Source organism: Microtus ochrogaster, linkage group LG4, assembly GCF_000317375.1.
Source record: "Microtus ochrogaster isolate Prairie Vole_2 linkage group LG4, MicOch1.0, whole genome shotgun sequence".
Lineage (NCBI taxonomy): Eukaryota > Metazoa > Chordata > Mammalia > Rodentia > Cricetidae > Microtus > Microtus ochrogaster.
This window is the reverse complement of record NC_022030.1, coordinates 14,140,372-14,163,356: the sequence shown is the minus strand read 5'-3', so window position 1 is coordinate 14,163,356 and position 22,985 is coordinate 14,140,372. Positions and strand designations below refer to the sequence as shown.

The following is a 22,985-nucleotide window of genomic DNA, read 5'->3' as shown; positions in this document are numbered from 1 at the left end:
GCCTGAGCAATATGTGAGCCTAACAGCAAGGGAAGACGCGCCAGGAGTTTCTTCTAAACTTTTAAAGGGCTGACTACCGAGGAGTGCCAACAGCAGTGTGAAGCTTTCAAGATGGGAAGTTGTTCATACGGGCTACCAAAGCATCTCACTGTCAACATCCTCCCTCACTTTTCTGCCAAGTCCTGGGGAGGCAAGGAGTCAGGAAAAGCAGCCCAGCGCGAGGCTTTCAGTATCATGAGGCCATGCGAACTACCTTTCTCCAGGTTTAAATACACAAAACTGTAATATCTTTTTTCTCCACTGTAGGAAGTAACAAATTCTGTCCAGTTTTCCAGGTCCCCCAATATCCGAGTCAACGCACACACACACCCCTTCACCTTCTTCAGGCATAAGCCTTCAACCCTCAAAGACAGACAGCTACCTCCCAGCACACCCTGCTCGCTTTCTGCCCATGCTGCTGTCTGCATCATGGTTGTCCCTTGTCATCTAATCTGCTCACCTCCTCCCTCATTTCAAGAGTGTGCTTAGGGACAACTGTTTCCACTCTGACCCTCAATGTCTCTGTCCTTTATGGTGCACAACACACCTGGGCCTGTAAACATGGTATTGGGGGTAGTGGCGCTTCTTTGTTTTCTTTGTGTTAGTTAGCTTCCATCTCCAACTAATCTAAATCCTTCTTAGGAAACGTATCTTGGGGGGGAGGGGTGTTCCATCTTCCAGTTGGTCTGCTGACACATTCCTTCATTCAATAACTAGGTGAGAGGTACCCAGCACTGCCAGGTACTACAAAATGCATCGGTGAAAAAGATGGATTGTGGGAAAGGTGTGTGCTATGGAAATAGGGAGGGACTGAGTTCAGATGCCAGCACCGACCCATGTCAAAAAGCTGGGCATGGGTCTGTGCATACATAACCATACTGTATATGCTTGTGGGAGTGAAGACTGGAGACCCCGACTTTGCCGGCTAGCCAGGCAAGCCTATAGGTGACCATCATTTTTAGTGGGAAATTCTAAAAATATAAGGTAGAAAATGATTGAGGATGATATTGCATGTTGATTTGTGTCCTCCCCTCAATTATTCACACACACCCTTTTTGAAGTACTCAGTAATAGAAAAAGTCCCGTCTTCATGGAGCTTATACTCCTCCGGGCAGGAGGGAAGGCCTGAAAGGTGCATGTGGCAAACAGAGCAAACACAGAGCACGTTGGGCAGCAAACACTAGGGAATATAATATAAAACGGAGTAAAGAGGAGAGACTTTGTAGCAGAGGATACTAAGGAAGGACTAAGGACAAGACTTGTGGATAAAGACCCAAGTGGAAGAGGAAAGGGAGAGGGAGGAAGAGGGAGAAGTAGGGAGGGGCAGGGGGCGATGAGGGGCCTAGGGGACAGGTAATGGTGGCAGCATCAAGCACAGCAATCTAGACTAGATGAGGGGCAGGAATGGTCCAGGAAAAGGAAAGAGACACACAAAGGTTTAGAGAGTGGAGCAACTCTGGCTACTCAAGAAACAGCAACACAGTCAGTAGAGTGGAGTAAGGGCCAGAATGGGAGCAAGAGGCAAACCAGGCTGGAGATGACAACAGAACCAGCCAGCAGTCAGCCAACCTAAGGAGTCCAGCTAAGCAGCGAAGTCACGTGACTCACATTTTCATTGCTTGGCCAGGCAGCTGGGAAGGAAATGTGGTAAAAGGAGGACAGGGGAGGGAGCTAAGCCTAAAGGACAGTTGTTAATCCAAGCGAGAGGTGGTGGGGCTGGAGTAAGATGCAGTGGTAAGGGGTTCTGGTGTAGCTTCAATGTAGCGAGGATGGGACTTGCTGACCAAATGGATTTGGGTGATGGAAAACAAAGAAGTCCATGAAGATTAAGAGAGCTCTGGGCTAAACAACCCGGAGGACAGAACTGCTAAGGCAAGGTGCAAAAATTGTAGGGGAAGTAGAGGCAGGCAGCAGGAGGCTGAAACTCCATAAACACTGGTCATTTAAGTAGTTGGTGTCTGGTTTCATTTCATCTGGAAAAAAAAAAAATCAATAATCCACCACCCATCCCTGCGCTCAGCGGTAATCAGTTCTGCTTTGGGGACTCGAGATTTGAAGAAAAGCAAGTTCTAAGGAGACGAATTCTTGCAAGGAATTCTCTATAATTCGGTTCCTTTTCTTTGCTTTAAATTTGGTAGTAAATGACTATGAACTGTTCATCTCACAAACATATTCCTGGAGGAGACTGTAGATAAAGGCAGAATAACAAACACAGCTTTATCTCACACCTTATATAGCGTCCTTTATGAACTTAACCCAGTGCTCATGCATAAAGGCACTGCATAGGATAAAGTCAGTAAAATGAGAACGTTGGGGAATATTATTTTATGGTGTGTTACTTTTGTTTATGCTGCATTTGTTTAATTCTGTGAAGCTGCAATTCTTTACCTGTCTGAAATACCTGATGGTCTAATAAAGAGCTGAAAGGCCCAAAGCGAGGCAGGGGCAAGGTTAGGCGGGGCTGGCAGGCAGAGTATAAACAGGAGAAATGAGGAAGGGGAAGGAGCAAGAAAAGAGGAGAGAGGATTCGAGGGGCCAGCCACACAGCCACACAGCCAGCCATGGAGTAAAGGGTGAAAGTAAGATATACAGAAGTAAGAAAAGGAAAAAGCCCAGAAGGAAAAGGGTAGATAGGATAATTTAAGTTAAGAAAAGCTGGCAAGAAACAAGGCAAGCTAAGGCTGGGCTTTTATAAGTAAGAATAAGCCTCTGTGTGTAATTTATTTGGGAGTTGAGTGGTGGGTCCCTCAAAAAGTCAAAAGAGGAAAACATCACACTACATGGGAACACACCACCTAGGGCAATACAGGGAACTGAAAAAAGGGGCAAAACCTACAATAGCAATTGGATGGTGGGGCTGGGACCCAAGCAGGTAATTTCCCTCAGGAACCCTAGGTTCCTGACTGGTTCACCTCTGCAGGTCTTAACCATTCAAACACTCTATCTAAAGGACAGCAGAATTCTCTAGAACAGCTTCAGCAAAGGATTTTTAAAGAAACAGACAGAGTAAGAGCATGCAGAATAACCATGACAATACAGTTCCACGATCACTCAAGGATTTTTGTGACAGCATGAACAAGAACCGTGACAACAGTAAGAAGAAAACTTGAACAGGCTTTAAGACTACATAGGAAAGCTTTGATCACACAGATCTTAAATGTCATGCAAGACCCGAGAACTTCTCGGCATGCCATGGTACATCGGTGAGGAAGTGCTACCAGGACAGGAACAGGGTCAGATGCTCTGAGAGTCGCTCATCGTTCAGAACAGAAAGGCGGATAATGCACGGACAACATTATGTGTTGCACATAGAAAAATACGGTGGGGCAACTGCTCCTGAAAGCAGGGATTGCAGTTGGACACGGAGGTGCAAGTCCTTCACTCCAGCACTCCAGAGGCTGACACAGGTGGATCTTTGTGAATTCCAAGGCAGTATGGTCTACAGAGTGAGTTCTCGGGCAACTGAGGCTATACAGCGAGAGATACCCTCCAACTCAAGATAGAGAGCGAGCAAGCAAGCAAGCAGCTGCTGCCACCTATAGCTACCCTAAGGCCATACATACAAGGCTGAGAACCTGGATTTAACAGCAGTGTGTGGGCCTTGCACACACATGTGCATGCTCTGGGTGGGTGTGTAAATAATACATGTGTAACAGGGAACATTCAGCTCCTATTAGCAGGACACCAGTCCCTGGACACTTCACAAGTGCCAAAGCACAGTGAAGGGTGAAGTCTCTCAGATGAAATGGCATTGTATTTGCATAGAGTCTATGAAGCACAGTCTTCCTTATCATGTCTAGATTACTTAAAACACTGAATGTCATACAAAGGCTTGGGAAACAGCTGCCCCTCAGCAGATTATCTGCAACACTGGTAAGAGGAAATGTGTACGTGCTTAATACAGATGCAAATTATTTCCCTAATAATTTCAAATAAAGTCAGTGGGACCCGCAGATGTAGATAGAGCCCAGTGAAGAAAAGGGTCAATTACCCTCAGAAGAACTTTGGTCTCAAAAAAAAAAAAAGGAACGACAGTTCCTTTGAGTGATTGAGTTTGACAGGAGGTGAGACTTCACCTGACTTGGGATTCCAGCAGGCAGATTCCACAGACAGTGGGAGCACGGGCAGAAAAAAAAAAAGGCGGCGGTAGAAAACACAATGAATGCACTGTGTGTGGGGGTGGGGGGTGGGGGGGGTAAGCTATATGTATATCATCCCAGCTTCACTGGGGGAAGGGCTCTCACTGTGCCCCCCCCACCCTTATAAGCGATCACTGCTTGTGACCCACACTGCTAGACACAGTGAGCCACTCTACACAGCCGCTTTTCCTGTGGAAAGGGAATGATGGAAAAACACTTTGGACAACATCTGTAAAAAGATTTATTTACTTTTATTTGTGTATGGGTATTTTGCCTGCATGTATGTCTGCAAACTGGTGTCCTTGGAGGCCAGAATAAGACATCAGAATCCCTGGGACTGGAGTTACAGAGGGTTGTGAGCTACCATGTGGGTGCTGAGAATTGAACCCAGGGCCTCTGGTAGAACACACAGTGCTCTTGACCACTGAGCTGTGTCTCCAGCTCTGAATGGTTGCCTCCTTTTCATTACACCAGAATGCTTTTATTAGCAACAGTGCAAGATTTAATAATGATATGGTGGTCCTAAGATACGTCAGAAATTTTCTCTTAAATTTATTACATGATGAACTGCTACTTCCTAGTAAAGAAATCCCTGTTTCAATTTCAAGCTAAATATCCAGATGCAACAGGTAGTTATTTTTACATCAAAGAAAATGCTCCTTGTTTGTTTTTTTGTTTTGTTGTTGTTGTTATTGTTTTGTTTTTTTCCCCAAAACATGGATTTCTTATGACACAGGAAAGAACCAGTCTTTTTTTTCCCCAAAACATGGATTTCTTATGACACAGGAAAGAACCAGTCTGACCTGTTTTTGATTGCAGGTTTTTTCGTGGTTCTTCGGGGGCCTCTATGGGCTGATCAGCCAGAAAAACTCGAGCTTGGTCTACAGCGTTCAGCACAGAATGTTCTTTGTCCTTCAGCTCACGTCTCAGCACCTTTGCAGAAAGAAATGCAAGTGGAAAGTGTTAGCAACCTCACGTGCTCAGTAAATAAAAGAACATGTTTAGCTTGACCACGTCTGACTGCAGCTGCAGAGGGAATGAACGGCTTAAACCAACATTCCTACCGAGTTACGAGTGAAAATCTTGTACAGGTAGGAACAAGCGTGAGTAAAAGCCAAAAAGATGGTTCTTGAAGATTTCATATCTGTGGAGGCAAATAAAAAAAAGGCTGGAGGGAGGGAGGAAAACCTTAAGATAGTCATCTGCAGGATTTGGCTACATTGTATTCAAATTTACCAAGCATGAACTTTGAGAATCCCCACTGTGTTGAGTTGCTAAAACATAATAGCCTGTTCTAAGACACTTCTTCAAGACTGACAAGAAAAACTGCATCGGATGACACTGAATAAGGCAATTTCACAAGTAGTAATGCCATCTTCTGAAGTGTTTTATATTCCTTAGAATATTCTGAGAAAAATTAAGAGATAGCAACAAATGAAATTATGGGAAATCAAAACTAAACCAAAGAGACCGCATAAAAGACAGTCTCCAATTATCTTAAAACACAGTCCATCCGTCTCGCATGCTGAGCCAACTACTGTTTCTCTCTGGTGAGGGTTTCCATGCAAATCTGCGACTCTGAGAACCACTTGTCTTTGGCACATTTATTCAAGTAGGGATAAACGTTCACCCCCTCTCCTCTGAAATGTTTGGTGATGAAGGCTCTAGTTGACAAGGGTTTTAAAACCACCAAACTTGCTCGGGGATAAGATACCAACATGCAAAGATGTCTCGTGCACTATTTTAATACTGTTGCTAAATAAAGCCGCTGTTAATGTTGCTAGCCTTTAAAATACACATCTCCAGGCCTTAATAATCTCCTTATAGAGCAATTCAGTGGCAATGCACTACGAAAATTCAGGAGCTTTTTTTCCTCACTAAAATACTTCTCTTTGGCATTGTAGAATCAATAGTCTGTCCTTTTAGACATAACTGAATATTGTAACAGTGTTTGACATAACTGGTTAGGGTAAAAAGTTACTTGGGGGCTAAATGCTTATCTTGCACAATGAGTAAAATGTGAAAAGTGAAAATAAATATGAAAGTATCAGAACAATCACCATTTGCAGAAATAGGAAGGTACAAAGGAGAGCTACATGAATCATGAAGCCAAAGAGACTGATATGGGATGCCCCCCTGTATGCTGTGAATATATTTTATTGCCATTGGTTAAATAAAAAAGCTGCTTTGACTTATGGCAGGGTGAAATAGAACCAGATGGGGAAAACTAAAATGAATGCAGGGAGAAAGAAGGCGGAGTCAGGAGACATCATGTATCTGCCCAAGAAGAAGGACACCGGAACCTTACAGGTAGGTCACAGCCTCATGGTGACACACAGGTTAATAGAAACGGGTTAATTTAGGATGTAAGAGCTAGCTAGGAATACGACTAAGTTATTGGCCAAACAGTGTTGTAATTAACATAGTTTCTATGTGATATGGTCTAGGGAGTCAGGAAACTAAAGCGCAATCTCCACTTACAAGGGGCTATTACAGGTGGAGAAGAAAGGGGACATCTAGGACAAGAACCAAGTTTATTTGACTTCTAGATGATGTACCAATTTAATTTGGTAAAAATTAACAGACTGAAAACAAGACCTAACCCACCTACCAAGTAAGCGATCCACAATCCAGTGATCACATATAAGGACACAGGAGGGAAAAAAAGAAACAAAACTTTTCATAGAGATCCAGAGACAAGTTTATGTGTACTGCCTAACAATTATCACATAGGACAGGGATGTGAACACAGGTCAGCAATACCCCCAACAACTGAGTATTAAGTGGTCATGCTAAGGTACACACAGCCTTCAACATTCCTATTCAAGAAATGCAACTCAAGTTGTGCCAGGGTCTGACAGTCCCATGAAATAAAACAAATCTGTCTTCTGACACTTCATGTTCTGATATGTGGAAAGAAAGGGATCAGAAGAGAATGAGGCAAAACAGAATTTGTATCAATCTGTTGATGCATATAGGCATTTAGGTGTCTGGTGCAAAATCTTTAACAAGATTTTCATATATTTATATAAAAGAGATCTAGAGTTGTAAAGCATCCCTAGTAATTACTTCCAGAACCATCGTAAATAAATATAAAATGATGGTACAAGAATATCACATTGATCTAAATTTTGAAAAAGCAGTGAACATATTTTTAAAGATTTTAAAAGTCAAGAATATTGAAATTGGAATATAACCAGTTAATACAGAAGCAGTGAGGATTCATAAAATGATACACAGAGCTCTGCTGAAATTTTCCTTTGGGTGGGACATGCCATAAGTGTAACCATTCAAGAACAAGGTGATGAAGAAAAGGCAAAGGCCCTAGAAGAACATCCCTTTGCCCTGGCTTATCCAGCAGGGAGAAAATTCCACAGGGGGTGGTATCTTAGAGACACCACTAAAGAGAAACTAGAAAACATCAACAGATACGTGAGGACATAAAAGAATGGAAAGAAGACTGAGTCTTGTAAGGAAGATCGGACAAGGTGTTGGGCCCCTGGAAAAGGAAAGTGTTTATGGGGAGATGTCCCACAGGGGTTCAGCCAGATGCTGTGTCAGCGAAGATGATCCTTGTGACCTAAGCAGCAGTGTTCCTGTGCCTTGGAAAGAGCCTGGGGTGGGGGGACAGGAGCCAAGAGGACAGAGAGTTGTTCTTAGAGTAAGTTTTAGGTTCTCATAAATCCCATTAGAAATAGATGTTTGTCTACAGAAAAATCTACTGAGGAAACCAACTAATCAATTTCCCCAGATGGCAGGAATTTCATCAATTATACATGGAGACTCTCACAGCACAGCAATTTCCTTCGGCTGGCTGTTTACTGTGCTCAGAGAGCTCTCTCCCCAGAGAGTCACACTGTAGACACTCTTGACCACAGATGCCTTCTAACTGAGGTTCACACCACTATGCGATCATTACAGCAGCAGACACCTTTCTCCTTCCCTATATTTTGTGTTACCATTACTATGTCCCTGGCTTTGTAGTTCCCAGACCTATTGCCTCTAATATGTAAGGACAGTATTGAATTTGATGTAGGAATTCCCTCTGTATGCTATGATTACCATTAATGAATAAAGAAACTGCTTTGGACCTATAGCAGGGCAGAACTTAGGTAGGCAGGGAAGTCAGAACTGAATGCTGGGAGAAAGGAGGTAGCATTAGAGTGATGCCATGTAGCCCGCTGGAGACAGACACTGGGAATGTTAGCCAGTAAGCCACAGCTATGTGGCTATACACAGATTAATAGAAATGGGTTAAATTAAGATGTAAGAGTTCCCTGTACAATAAAAGCACTTCTGGAGGCATCACAATCCCTGACTTCAAACTCTACTACAGAGCTATACTACTGAAAACAGCCTGGTATTGGCATAAGAACAGACAGGAGGACTAATGGAACTGAATCGAAGACCCAGATATTAATCCACACACTTCAGAACATCTGATTTTTGACAAAGAAGCAAAAGATATCAAATTGGAAAAAGAAAGCATATTTAACAAATGGTGCTGGCTGGTATAACTAGATATCAACATGTAAAAGAATGAAAATAGACCCATATCTATCACTATGCACAATACTCAAGTCCAAATGGATCAAAGACCTTAACATAAAGCCAGTCACACTGAACCTTATAGACGAGAAAGTGGGAAGTACACTTGAACGCATTGCACAGGGAACCACTTCCTAAATATAACCCCAGCAGCACAGACACTGAGAGAAACAATTAATAAAGGGAACCTCCTGAAACTGAAAAGCTTCTGTAAAGCAAAGGACATGATCAACAAGACAAAATGACAGCCTACAAAATGGGAAAAGATCTTCACTAACCCCACATCAGACAGAGGTCTGATCTCCAAAATATACAAAGAACTCAAGAAATTGGCCATCAAAAGAACAAATAATCCAATAAAAAAAATGGAGTTCAGACCTAAACAGAGAACTCTCAACAGAGGACTGTAAAATGGCTGAAAGACACTTAAGGAAGTGTTCAACATCCTTAGTCATCAGAGAAATGCAAATCAAAACAACTGTGAGATTCCATCTTAGACCTGTAAGAATGGCCAAGTTGATGAGAACTTATGCTGGAGAGGGTGTGGGGTAAAGGGAACACTCCTGCATTGCTGATGGGAGTGCCAGGGTGCAGTTCTTGGATGTCAGTGTGGTGATTTCTCAGAAAATTAGAAAACAACCTTATTCAAGACCCAGTAATACCATTTTTGGGTATATAAAATTTAAAAAAAATGTAAGAATTAGCCAATAAGAAGCTAGAGTTAATGGGCCAGGCAGTAATTTAATTAATATAGTTTCTGTGTGATTATTTCGGGACCAACAAATGGCCCCTCCTTGCAACATGCATTTGCTTTTAATGTTTTGTTTAATCTCAGTCCCTCTCAGATACAGTACATTCCAGACACTTCTGGATCTTATTCTCCGGGAAGCCAAACACTGAACTCAGCTCTAAAGGGCTCTTTCATGATAGTAGAGTTCATCCGAATCTTGAAAAGAGAGAAAAGTTTTTCCCACAGAGGGAATCATTCACTGGTAACAGGAAGAAAGACCCCACTGTGCACATCAGGGCAGGCACACACCTTCAGCAGCCATGCATGGCAGCCACTGAGGCTCAAGATGGAGGCAAAGGAGGAGTCAGAAAGCCATGTAAGTGCTCTTGCACTTCTGATGCCTAACAATGGGTGATGGACAGACAACTGGGGTAGGAAGTGACTTCAGGTTTACACATTTTCTTTAACAATATTGTTGGGTCTGTCAGATTAATAAAAAACCTAGTCTGAGGATTAGAGAATCTTCCGTACTTTATTTGCATTTCTCAACACATTAAATACAACATGTCAAAGAAAAAAGAAGAAAAAAAAACCACCCTGCATAAAAGGCTTGCAGGGGACTGTCTGGGAGCTGATGTGCTATGCCCGAGTAAGAAGTATAGCAAGCATGGGCAGGCGGAAGCCACCCTAAGTAAATAAAATGCTGGGCCTCTCCCCCTAGTGTGAACTCTCTCCTCAACAGCATAGAGAACTGCACACATTATATCCATGCCAGTACTATTTTGAAATTTTAATTTTGTTATCCAATTTGTCCTATTTCAATTTGACTTAATTGCGTTCAGAAACAGACTTAACTTTCAAGTGCCTTACACATATAATCATCAGGCCATCATTAGACATAAAAGAAAATCCACATTTCCTAAGCACCTGGAGAACGTTAATGATAAGGCAATTAATCTCCAGTGAGCTGTTTTGTATACAAAGCTACAAAGTGGCATCCCGTTCCTAGTATCACATGACTCATTTGTGAGCCACCTCAAATGAGTAGAAGATAACGTAATTGGAATTTTTCTATATTAATGACTTTATATTTTTACTGAAAACAATCTTCCTTCCAAACAATAACATGTTTTGGTCAAGATGTGAGGACATGGACCCTCCCTCACACACTAGTTAGTGGAAGATGGGAGAAGGATACGACGCTTTAGTTTGGTGGTTCCTGAAAATACTAAACACAGAATTACCTTGTGCCCTAGACATTCCACACCTAGATACACCCAGAAACAAAACACCTGCACACATAAAACACACGCTTGGATGCTCATAGTAGCATGACATCACAGCCAAACGGAGGGACCAACCAAACGTTCATCCACTGAGCAGTAGATACACAGAATGTGGCAGATTGGCACAATGGGTCTTAGCAAGGAAAAGGAGTTAGAGCCTCATACAGGCTACCACTGGATAAACATGACAAATATGGTCCACAGACACAGGAAGTAGATCAGTAGCTGCCTAGGACTGGAAACTTGAGGGGAACAGAGGTAGATTGGGGTTCTTTTTTGTAAAACTAAACTTTATTACATCATGTAACAAATACATTCAAAAATGCAAATACTTTGAGTCATTTTCATCAGCTTACAGCAAATATGGAACCGAAATCTACAGAGAGTCTCAGCCCAGGAAATTTGGGGGTGCTTCTTGGATCAGAATTAGATTGCTCTTTCTTTTCTACTTACAACTTGTGCTTTTGCTTGTCTTGTTTTATTTTGTTTTTGAGATTGACTTCAAAGCACTCAGCCATACAAACGCTTAATCAAAGAAACTCCATTAGGCAGGTTCCACATTGAATAACAATGCGGTAAGCTACTAAGTAAATCATTAAATCCTTATACACCAAGGGGCCTGAGTCCTGTGAAATCATGAATAAGCACAAGTCAATCAGGGTTGTCTTAGGGTGTCTATGCTGGGAAGGGACACCATGACAACAGAAACTCTTATAAAGGAAAACATTTAATTAGGGTGGCTGGCTTACAGTTCAGAGGCTGAGTCCATTATCATCACGGGGAGGGGCATGGCAGCTTGCAGGCGGATACGGAGCTGGAGAAGGAGCCAAGAGTCCAGCTTCTTGCAGGCCACAGACAACTGTCTGTCTCCCTGGGAGTAGCTTCAGCAGAGGAGACCTCAAAGCCCACCCAACAGTGAGACACTTCCTCCCAGGCCACACCTACTCCAACAAAGCCACACCTACTAATAATGCCATTCCCTTTGGGGTGCCATTCTCTTTCAAACTACCAGAGGAGCTATGCAAAGGAAGATAGGAGGAAGACACTGGTGCTTAAGGGCAAACAATAGAGTGCGAGAAAGGAATTTCACAAACACCTTTTAAATCAATGCTTAAAGGAAGGAAGAAAAAGAGCTAGGTCATTCCTAGCTACTTAAAATGCATGTCTTCATTAACTAGAGTGAAGGTTCTGGGTTTAGTGAATCATAACAGAAATAACAAAACAAAATAAAACCCTTCCAGAGAGGGTGAGGGGGAGGGTATCTCACCAGGAGAAATGAGGTGAAACCTCCCATTTCTTAGAAGGTTGGGCACCTTCTGAACTAACAGAGAGGCTAGAAGCTAACACTATGGTCTGCTTTGGCTGAGTACTCCAGAATCAGCCCTTGGGCATAAACAGGATTTCACTTCAGTCTGCCCACGGCACTCTTATTTAAAGCAAACTCATTTCCAATCTCTTTTCCCAACCCTTAGATGATGGCTAAACTCTGCATCTTAGCCCCGAGGTAGGTGGCTCGTAGCCCTCAGCAGCCAGAGGTGCAGGGAAGGCTTGGCAATTCTACTGGAAGGGATGCTTCCAGCATTGAGAACGTGTGCGCGGTTTACAAGTTTATAGGTTTAACTTGTAAAGGATCTACCTACCCCTAATGGTGTAGACAGACGATGCAGTCCGGCAGGCCACCAAGACTTCAGCAGCAACACGGCCAAAGCTAAGCCTGAACTTTTTTGTTCCATTCTTTTAAAGGTAATGAAATGTTAAATTTAGGAATCAATGGTGCCCACACAAATTAGTAAATATAGCAACAGCTGAACCACACACTTAATGGAGATACACTTAATGGGGTAAACTTAATGATATGCAAATACCTTGTTCTGAAAGTAGAAAAATCCTACAGGTAATGTTTCTTTTCTAGTCTGTCTCTCATATATATGTGTGTGTGTGTGTGTGTGTGTGTGTGTGTGTGTTATTATATATGTGTGTATATATGTATATATGAGAATATATATGCATATCATTTTTCTAGTCTCTCTAATATGTATATATACATATATATCATGTGGTATCTATCATATATATGTTAATATGTGTGTCTATTTGTATGTGAGTGTGTAACAGTTTATCTCCAGTGTTAAGAATATTCAGTAACACCACAGATCCTCCCACTATCTCTGGACCCTTCTTCCCTTGCTATCGGACAACCTGGGTAGGTATGCTCTTGTTCCCTGCCTTAACCTACAAAGGACAATGCAGAACTATATTCCATCACTTGATGACAGGAGCAATCGTGTCAGCTTTGGAGGAAGACATAATCCATTATTCCAGCAAGCTCATACATAGGACAAGCAGGAAGGAGACCAGTGGATTGGGAGTGGTAATTTTGACCACAGCTACTCAAAGGGCATTTCACAGGCCTTGAGGCGTGTCCAAGTGGGTGCTGCTTAGAGACTGGTAAGGTTACACCAAGTCAATGTTGCTTTTGTGACAGTGATTTAGACCCTGAATCACCGTGTTTGCCGGGACTGATGCCTGGCAAACCTAACCTTCTTTGTGTTGTACACACCTGGTGGCTTTGCCAAGCAAAGTTTGGCCACACTCAGGCGGCAACTTGTCACACTGCCTATGACATGTTCCATTGGCACAATCACCACTCACGCTGAAGTTGATTGGTAGTGAAGTGGGGTCGGAATATAAGGATTTAAGAGGGAATAATATGTCTCTTGCAAGACTGGACTTGTTCTCCCAGAAATGGATAAATCCTCATTAGTCCAATTACTTCCCAGCAGGCTATGTTCCTCTGTGCTGTCCCCTGATGTCACAGGCATCTACTGCCTTCCATCAGTGGCATGCATGGAGTATGAGGACCTTTCTGGAGATGGCTCTGCCTCTAGAACTATGAGATGAACGAACTACTTCTCCTTCTAGACTGTCCAGTCTCTGGTCCTCGGTCATAGCAAAAGTAAATGAACTAATACACCGTTCCATTAAATATGGGGGAAACCCCTTAATGCTCTTCAGGGAAAACCACTCTAAAGGGAATGTTCAGCTTACACGTGGTAGACAACACTCACCTGGCGCAAGAAGACAACTCTGAGATAACTCACGATAACTTTGCAAGGAAAGGCAGACACAGGATTTTAAAACCTGCATGATCTAATTGATCTAAATGTTTACTAGAGCCCATTCTGTCAGGAGTCAAGAGCAGTGAAGGACAAATACAAACATTATTTTCTGTCCATAAAACATTAAAGTCCACTTGGTTGGGTATAATAGTCTCAACTCTCAAGAGACTGGGGCAGGAACACTGAAAGCTCCAGGCCAGCCTGGGATACAATAAAAACCTGCCTTGAGGAGGGGAGTTCTACTGTCTCCCAAGCTATGGGGCTAGCAAAGAGCAATAGAGTTGAATATAAAGAATTGGTTAGACATAGTTACAGATCATGTGACATTTATAATCTAAAAAGAGGGTGGGGGGGGAAGAATGGCAGAATGTAATGATGGCCACCAAGCTTTGAGAAACACAAACAGGAGCTGATCTTCCTGAGCAAGGGAACAGCAGGGAAGGCTCTGGTAGCTGCTGCTCTGTCCCAGAGTGCTAGGCAGCAGGATGGACTGCTGCTTATCCAACTCTAAACACCTGCAGAGAATCCTCATTGTGGTTTATTGATCGGGGATCATTTCTTGCCACATTCAAGAACTAGTGGAAAGGCCAGGATTAGAAGGCGAGGTGGTATAAGAAGTGACAGGTTTAGTGGAGGTCAGCAACTACCGCGTGTCAATCATAGTTCCTCGTTTTTCTCCAGAGCACAACTCGGTGTGGTGTAATGGGCAAGTGGCTGCCAAGCAAACGGTGCATTTTGTTATGCTCGGCAGCAAGGACACATGGAGGCTGCAAATCTCTCCCAAGGAAAGCAGGCTTGAGATGAGCTGGAGAGCAGCGAGGAACCTCTGCTGGGCCCTTCTGTCCCGAACTTGGGACCCATCAGACTTGAGACAGGGGCAAGCAAGCAGCTTCCATCCATCATGCACCTCCCTCTGTGATACTGACCCCTCACCCCATGCCTGAGATTAGAGCCATGGACTGGAACCTCTCACAGCAGGAACTAAAGTGGACCTTAGTACTTTCTAAGTTGTTTAGCTCAAGTATTTTGTTACAGCAGGGAAAACTCGCTAGCACCCCAGTTCTCCCGTGCAGGAAAATCTGAAGTTGAATGTTTCTTCTAACCTTCAAGCCACCTAGTTAGGAAGACTGTGAGACTTTGTGGTTCTCCAAGACTAAGCTGAAATATTGAGTACATATAAAACTATGGTGTAAGACATTTAGATTCTTAGAAAGAAGAGAAATAAACTTAGTCCTTTTTTAAAAAAAAAAAAAAATCTAAATCTAACAGCAAAGAAAAGCTATGAAGGCCGTGGGCTGACTAGATCACATCACACGTGCTATAAATAGAAACTTTCTCTTCCAGCAAGTTCGACAGACTACGGGCAATTTTCTCCCTGCCGTTTTAGACACGGCTAAATCAAACACAACCCCCAAATTCTCCTCTTCATTATTTTTCAAAGGAAAGGAGCTTGGATAAGACCTGCAGCATCTGAAAACTGCTCCAAAAATCCCCGTGCCCACCAAGAAGTATCAAAGTTTGGGTGCGAGCTATGCAAGACCACCTCCCAAGAAGGGAGAGAGCACAGCAAGAAAGCACTTTAGCACCCATACTTCCTAGAGGGAAGGAATTCGTTTGATCATTTAGGAAACCCAAATTGGCAATCTATAAAGCCAGGACTGTGGTCACATAGTATGAATCAAGAACTGCACCCTTGTGAACGGAGTGTAAGAAAATGAACCAGAAAAAAAGCGTGTCCATTGCAACATCATTTATGCCTTTAAAATCTTGAAAACAACTATCCAATATCTGTAAAGTATTTAGATCCACGATGGCAGGGCCACATTAGGAACTATTATATAACACTGAAAAATTACTATGATGATGACCACCAGAGCATTGCGGGAAAATGGGCATGACAGAAATCAAAAGGTAAAAGACAGAATAAAAAGGACGCATTCCACTAAAACTGAGGGACGTGCACAGAAGGAAGGTGATGACACCACGTGAGCAAGGCAGCTATAGAGCAGGAGTCATGACATGTTGGGGGCTGAATGACTCTTTCCCAAGGGTCACCAAGACCACTGAAAAACACAGATATTTACATTTACAATTCATAACAGCAGCAAAATTACAGTTCTAAAGTAGCAATGAAAATAATTTTATGGTGGGGGTCACTACAGCATGAGAGACTGTATTTTAGGGTCACAGCATCAGAAAGGTGGGAAATCACTGCTGCAGGGGAAGATAAGGGCCAGGAGTTTATTTTGTTTTGCTCATATTTATCCACTCCTTGCCGTGTGAGGGACTGGTATAAAAAAAAAAAAAAGTTCTACTACTAAGCACAAACCCAGTCAGCTTTCACTTTTATTTAGAGGCAACATCTCACTCCATGGTCCAGAATATCCTTAACCTCCCTGGCAGGACTTAAATTTGTGATCCCCCTGCCTCCGCTCCTGAGAAGGTGAGGTTACAAGCTTGAACGACCGAGGCCCAGTTGTTAACCATTTCACAACATCTATAATGTACTATCTTCGTGATTGGAAATTACAACTAAAGGAATACCTAATAGAGTTCATTAATCATTGAAAAGATTAGTATTTTAATGTAAACTTTTAGACTATTTTCTATTTTCATTGAGAAATAAAAATGTATACATCTATCTTACATAATGCTCTATTTTGAGATAATTAATACACTGATGAATGGCACATCTATTTACAACTCATAACATTTATAATGTAGTCTTTCAACAACTTTCAAGAGCATTACTAACTATAGTCAACATTGTTATTAATTATAGTCTCCAGGCTGTACAACAGAAACAAATTACTACTGTTAAATAGCATACTATTAACAATTTCATATGTAGGAGCTGGAGAGATGGCTCGGTGGTCAAGAGTGCTTGCTGCTCTTCCAGAGGACCCAAGTTGGCATCGAAGCTCTAGCACAGGGTAGCCCGGAGCTACTTGTAACTCCAGTCTCAGGGCATGAGCCAATCTCCATGGATACCTCTGCTCATGTGCACATACCCACAGACAGGCAGGCACACACACACACACACACGCACGCACGCACGCACGCACGCACGCACGCACACACACACACACACAAACATATAATTAAAAATAAATCTTTAAAATGAAAAGGGAGGATATGTGTATTAAAAACCAATGCTTCATTTCTACGAAACTACAGACAACCTTTCCACTGTTTTCCTTCAGTGATTCCTCCCAGGCTAGGTTTATTTATAAAATGAGAAATACAAAAATTACTGAATCAGAGAGTCCCTGAGCATTGGAGAGCTTAACATATTTAGCTAGTTTAAAGCGAATCTGATGTTTAGAGTATGTACTGAAGGGAAAAAGGAAACACACACTTGGGCAATCTGACAGCATTCAGCAAAGAAGGTAAAATAACAAACCATATTCCAGAAGGTGCCTCAGTCTCCAAGATTCACCAGGCCACTCCCTCTCACCTCATGAACTTTCCCACCCCTGAGGTGAACTATTTGGGCAATATTAATCAGGGAAGAGAGGGGATATTAAGACTTCTCGAGAGGGAATGGCGTCATACACTTACACTCCCAGGAGCCACGCAGTCAGTGCCAACATGGCCTGCATGGCAAGAGACTGACACTGAAACACAAGAGTCCTCTTAACCAATCATGTTAAAGCATGAGTGTGCTGATGGGCTTTCCTATACTCCAATATTCCATAGAATTGCTGCAAAATTTTCTCTAGCTGTTGATGGAAGACACTTGCTAATATTTTTAGGGAGAGTATTATTCTTTGTTAAAGATTCAGGGCTGAGGCTATAGCTGAGTTCTGGAGGACTTGCCTAGCATGGGCAAGGTCAGGGTTCAATCCCCAGTTCAGCATAACATAGATGTAAAAGTCCATGGGAGGTAGAGAAAAGAGGATCAGAAGTTCGCGGCCATGTTCAACCTCAGTGCAAGTTTCATCCTAGCCTGGTATACATAAATGAGACATTGTCTTTACAGAAGAAACAGTATATACATGCAAAAGTGCTTTTAAAAGGTACAAATGAATAAATAAAAAGTATTGCATTGCATAGACATAAAGAGATTAAAAAGAACACCCGATCCAAAGATATGTTCCTTTAGACGTATTTCACTCAGTTTGCATTCCATAAATTTTTATTGGCTATATGTAAATGTGGGCACAAACAGAATAGAAAATAATCCAGTTAGAGGCTGAAAATGCTAGAACAAAGAAGGAACATAAGAAAGGCTGCCAGGCTGGCTGTTACCCTGGAAGGTGCTGTTCAGCACCTTGACAAGCAAGTAACGTTTGTAGACCTCAGGAAAGAGCATTCTAGGACACAGCATGGCTCTGTGATTGAAATCACAGCAAGAGACCAGCATGGCTGAGACCAGGATGCAAGAAAACCCAGCGAGAAACGCAATGAGCACAATGTGCCAGGGAGGCTCAGGGACTCACACAGGGTCTTGCGTGCCTTCCTGAGATTATGTCCTTCACTGCAGAGTTTGATTTATTTTAACAGGAGCGCAGTGACTGCTGAGCTAGAAACCCCAGAGACAGATGAATGGTAACAAGTGGCCAATTCAGATTCTGTATCTTTTTTTTTTTTTTTGGGTTTTTCGAGACAGGGTTTCTCTGTGGCTTTGGAGCCTGTCCTGGAACTAGCTCTGTAGACCAGGCTGGTCTCGAACTCATAGAGATCCGCCTGCCTCTGCCTCCCGAGTGCTGGGATTAAAGGCGTGCGCCACCATCGCCCAGCTGATTCTGTATCTTGATGACAACCCAAACACATTAAATAAAAAAAAGATGGGATTCAAGGTGGTTATGATTTTTTTTTTTTAACCTAAGCAACTAAAATCACATTTCTACCAAGTGAGATGGAGGAGTTTGGGTAGAATTTTTTAGAGACCAGCTCCACAATGCTCGCATCCTGGCCATATAATACGCAAAGGTTATAGTCCTTATAGATGTGACCCATAAACACATTCATAAATTTGGGAGTGGCTGGCATGCAGATGGAGTCTAAGCTCCACAGACACTGAGTACAGAGACAATGGCACGACATAGCTCCTCGTGTAGTTTTACAAGAGGTTTGAAGATGGAACAGAAAGGGAAAGAGAAGGAGCCGCCGTGGGAGGGTGGGGAAATCAGGTGTGGCACTCCAGACAGAGGTCAAGTACAAAGGGAGTGCAGGGGACCGTTAGTGAGTCACCAGGAAAGGCACGAACCAAATGTGGGTCACAGAAAAAGACTCAGCCAACACTAACATTCACGACAAGTTACACGGAGGAGCACATGACTCAGTGTGTGGCACATGACTCAGTCACAAGATACACATAACACAATGTGAGGACCACTACGCATGAGTAGAGGAGATTGAAGATTCCTAAAGCAAGTTTTTGAGAATCTTTTATTATTCTTTTAATATTATGGCTTATATCTGTTGAAGCATATACATAAATTTCCTTGATGCAAACAGCTCTAACTATAAAACAGCCAACTGCAGGGTGTAATGAAACTGCAGGGCCCCTTATCTAAATATTAGGAATTTCAAGATAACGACAAGGCTTTAATGAAGCATGGGGACCCTTCTAAAGAGCTGGCCCTGGTGGAGGCATATGGAGTACTTGAGTAGCTGACTTAGACATAGGGCATCTGAACTGGAGCAGGGTAGAGGCAGTGTTGGCACAGCAGGCTTCTTTAACCTTTGCTTCCCAAAAGAACTCACTGCTTACTGAAGAATAGAAACACGAAAAAAAAATGGTACAAATATAAAGAGAATCTGCTAGAACATAATTTATTCCCTTTCCCCTCCCAATTGCTTTCAAAGCTAAATCAGCATGTCTGGATCTAAGCCATTTTGTATGATAGCAAAGAAGGGCAGAGAGTCGTTAAATTTGATAGCACTAATAAAACAACAAGAAAAAAAATCTCAGAAAAATGGGCTTATGTTCCATTGGTATGCAGACAAAAAAAAATTCTTTTAATTCTCCTTCATGGTGCACAGTGCCGTAAAAGTTTTGGCTAATGTTCCTAAATGATCAGTTAAATGTATAAATTCATTTTGGTTCCACCCCACTGACATCAAAAATAAAGGCTAAATCGGAATACTAAGTATGAATGCTAAAAGCAAGACAAGACTCTCCAACTTCGCACAGTAATAAACCAGTCTTTTTGCTACACAGTTGAACACAGGCAGACAGGCATGCAGGCATGTGTGCATACCTGCGCACGCGTGTGCACGTAGGCACACACACACACACACACACACACACCTGCATCCCTCTAATTCAGCGAATCCATTAGCACCGTCTCTATCAGACAACACAATAGGTGCTAACATTCGAGCTTTGCTCTCAGTAGCTGACTACAGGGAGGAATGCAGCACAGCCCTGTGGAAGCATACTCTTGGAGAAACACAACCACTAACTTGCTGGGTTTTCGCTGAATAATTTGAATAACCCCCTTTAGGAACTCATTTCCTGAACTCTCACAAAGCCTTTTCTTATCAGCTAGAGCACAAAGTCCCCATACATCTATGCTTCCTGACTGTGTGCCCATGTCCCTACTATGGTGCTTTTGACAGTGAAAATCGTTACTCCTGATAGCACTCCTGCTATCGGGCAATGAGACCTGTGGAAATAAGGACACTCTAGTGGCTGATGCATGCTTAGTACCTAAACCATCAGGAGCAACATGAAGCAGAAAGAAGTGAAGTGCTAGATAAAGTAAACCATCACCCAACAACCTAGATCTGAGAAGAGGTTCACCAGGAAGAGACTGGTTGGTTTCATACAGGGCCAATTCTTGCCCAAGTATGATTGTACTCTTTAGTTCAGTGGTTCTCAACCTTCCTAAAGCTGCAACGCTTTAATTCATTTCCTCATGTTGTGGTGATCCCGAACCATAAAATTATTTTCGTTGCTACTTCATAACTCTAATTTTGCTGCTGTTATGAATTTGCAATGTAAATATCTGAAATGCAGGATATCTGACATGCAGACCCTGAGAACTGCTTTATTTCATCACCACACTGATAACTAATAAACTTCCTCATGTCCCCCTAAACATAGATTTTGTGAGCTCAAGCTCTTGGGAAAGAGGCTTCATCTATGCTCCCAAACATAGAAGGCAGGCCCACATATAGCCAATTGAATGGTTAACAGCTAACAGGGAAGGAAGGCTCCCTTAGAAAACTGCTGATTCAGGCTGCTCACTGGTGACTGCTCTAACAGACAGGGGCTGTGGGCTGTGTGTTTCTGAAAAGGAAAGCCACACAGTTGCAATGGTCAGAGGGGTCATTTAGAATTTTTCCTTTTAATTTTAGAACGTGGAGCTGAAGACTTAGCTCAGTTTGGAAAGTGCTGGCAATGGCCTTGCACACAAGAAGACCTGAGTTTGAACTCCAGAATCTGCTTTTTGAAAGCTAGACACAGCAGGACATATGCTTGTAGTCTCAGCACACAGGAGGGAGGGGGAGCTATGTGGGCTTCCAGGATCACTAGCCAGTTGCCCCCCTATAAAAAGGGGAGAAAAGGAGGAAAGGAGAGAGTCAGGAAGGAAAGAAAGAAGGAAAGAAAGACAGACATTTCGAAGGACTGACATATGTTGTGGGAGCTGCGGGTTGTATTCCGCCATCCAGCTCCTGACACAGGCTAGCTTTACCCAAAATAAAGGAAGAGGAAGTGAGCTCAGAGGCCATGCTCCCCTCTCCCGGCCAGATGTGATGAAACTCCGACACAGGATGGACATAGGCTAAAATCTTCCTGGTAAGCGCACCTTGGGGTGCTACACACATTATTAGAAATGGGCTAGTCCAGGTGCGAGAGTTAGCCAAGAAGAGGCTAGAGGCCAAGCAGTGTTTAAAAGAATACAGTTTGTGTGTTGTTATTTTGGGTAAAGCTAGCCGGTGGCAGGAGCTGGGTGGCGGAATACAACCCGCAGCTCCCACAACAGACATACAAGGTTGTCTGGCCATCACTTGGATGTACACACAGATGTGCGTATATATGCTTGGGAAATCCTCAACTCAACTCATTTTATAAAGGACCAGTTTGCTACCATAGAAAAACCTCATAACACAGAGCAAGACCTCAACATTACACGTTTATAGGCAATCTCAGATAAATTGGAAAACTACACCCCAAACACATGCAAATATACCGAGCTTAAAAATAACAGTGAAGTATTGACATACTTTTAGTTTGTTGGCTTTTGAGAAAGGGTCTCACTATGTAACCGTGGCCAGGCTGGAAGTCACAATATAAACCAGGCTGACCTCAAATTCACCGAGATCCACCTGCCTCTGGCTCCTGAGTGCTGGGATTAAGCATGTGCTACCACACCTGGTAGAGGCTTAAAGCCCATATTAGAATCTATTACTTTAATGAGTAAATTTTCTTATGTATCTTGGCAATTTGGTTTAAGACCCAAATGTCCTGATTCTTACATAATGAGGTCTGGATATAAGAAACTAAATTGAGTTAGGCAAAGGGCGAAGTTACCCTGAGGGAAAGGACACACATCAAGAAATTATACCTGAATCATGCAATTTAATCATTCTTGGTGATTAGCTCTTATAAAACCAACAGGCATTTTATTGGGAAAAGCGAGTTGGAACCCTGATAATTGCCTTTGCATAACTCAATATTTACATTGCTGTGAAAATAAAGCGCAAATTGGATATTAAAAACTGCATCTGCAACAGTAGGCATATTTAGGGCATCTGACTGAAGTTCATGGCATTGCATGTTAACGCCATATACACTGTAGGTGCTTTACAAGAAATTGCTGACTGGATGACGTGTTCATGACAGTGAGGTTGCATATAAAACATCTGCTTTTCTGCAAACTCAAAAAAATGAATAATGGACGTCATTGATGGGGATGTTCAGCCATTTTCATTCATTTTTCAAGGCACTAAAACAGTTGTATAGTAATTATTTAAATATTTAAAGGAATTAAATATATAGTTACATGTGAAAAAACATGATTTTGTTGTCTACCCAATCTGTAAAGATTGGACGGTGACTATTAAATAATTCAACAAATTGATACTACATAGGAAGTGGCTGGGGTATATGTGTGTGTTTTCAAAACTGTTGGGCTGTGTGAGATAGTAAATAATAGGTATTAATGGA

At 42.5% G+C, this 22,985-nt stretch overlaps 1 protein-coding gene across 6 annotated transcripts in view; it reads right to left on the bottom strand.

Moving 5' to 3' along the window:
* The window catches only part of Utrn (utrophin), a 521,838-nt gene that overhangs the window by 125,700 nt on the left and 373,153 nt on the right, over nt 1-22,985 (bottom strand). For all 6 annotated transcript variants that reach the window (XM_013351419.2, XM_026786362.1, XM_026786363.1 and 3 more), the window contains one exon: nt 4,982-5,111. In XM_013351419.2, the coding sequence (XP_013206873.1) occupies nt 4,982-5,111 (130 nt within the window). The remainder of the gene's footprint in view (nt 1-4,981; nt 5,112-22,985) is intronic.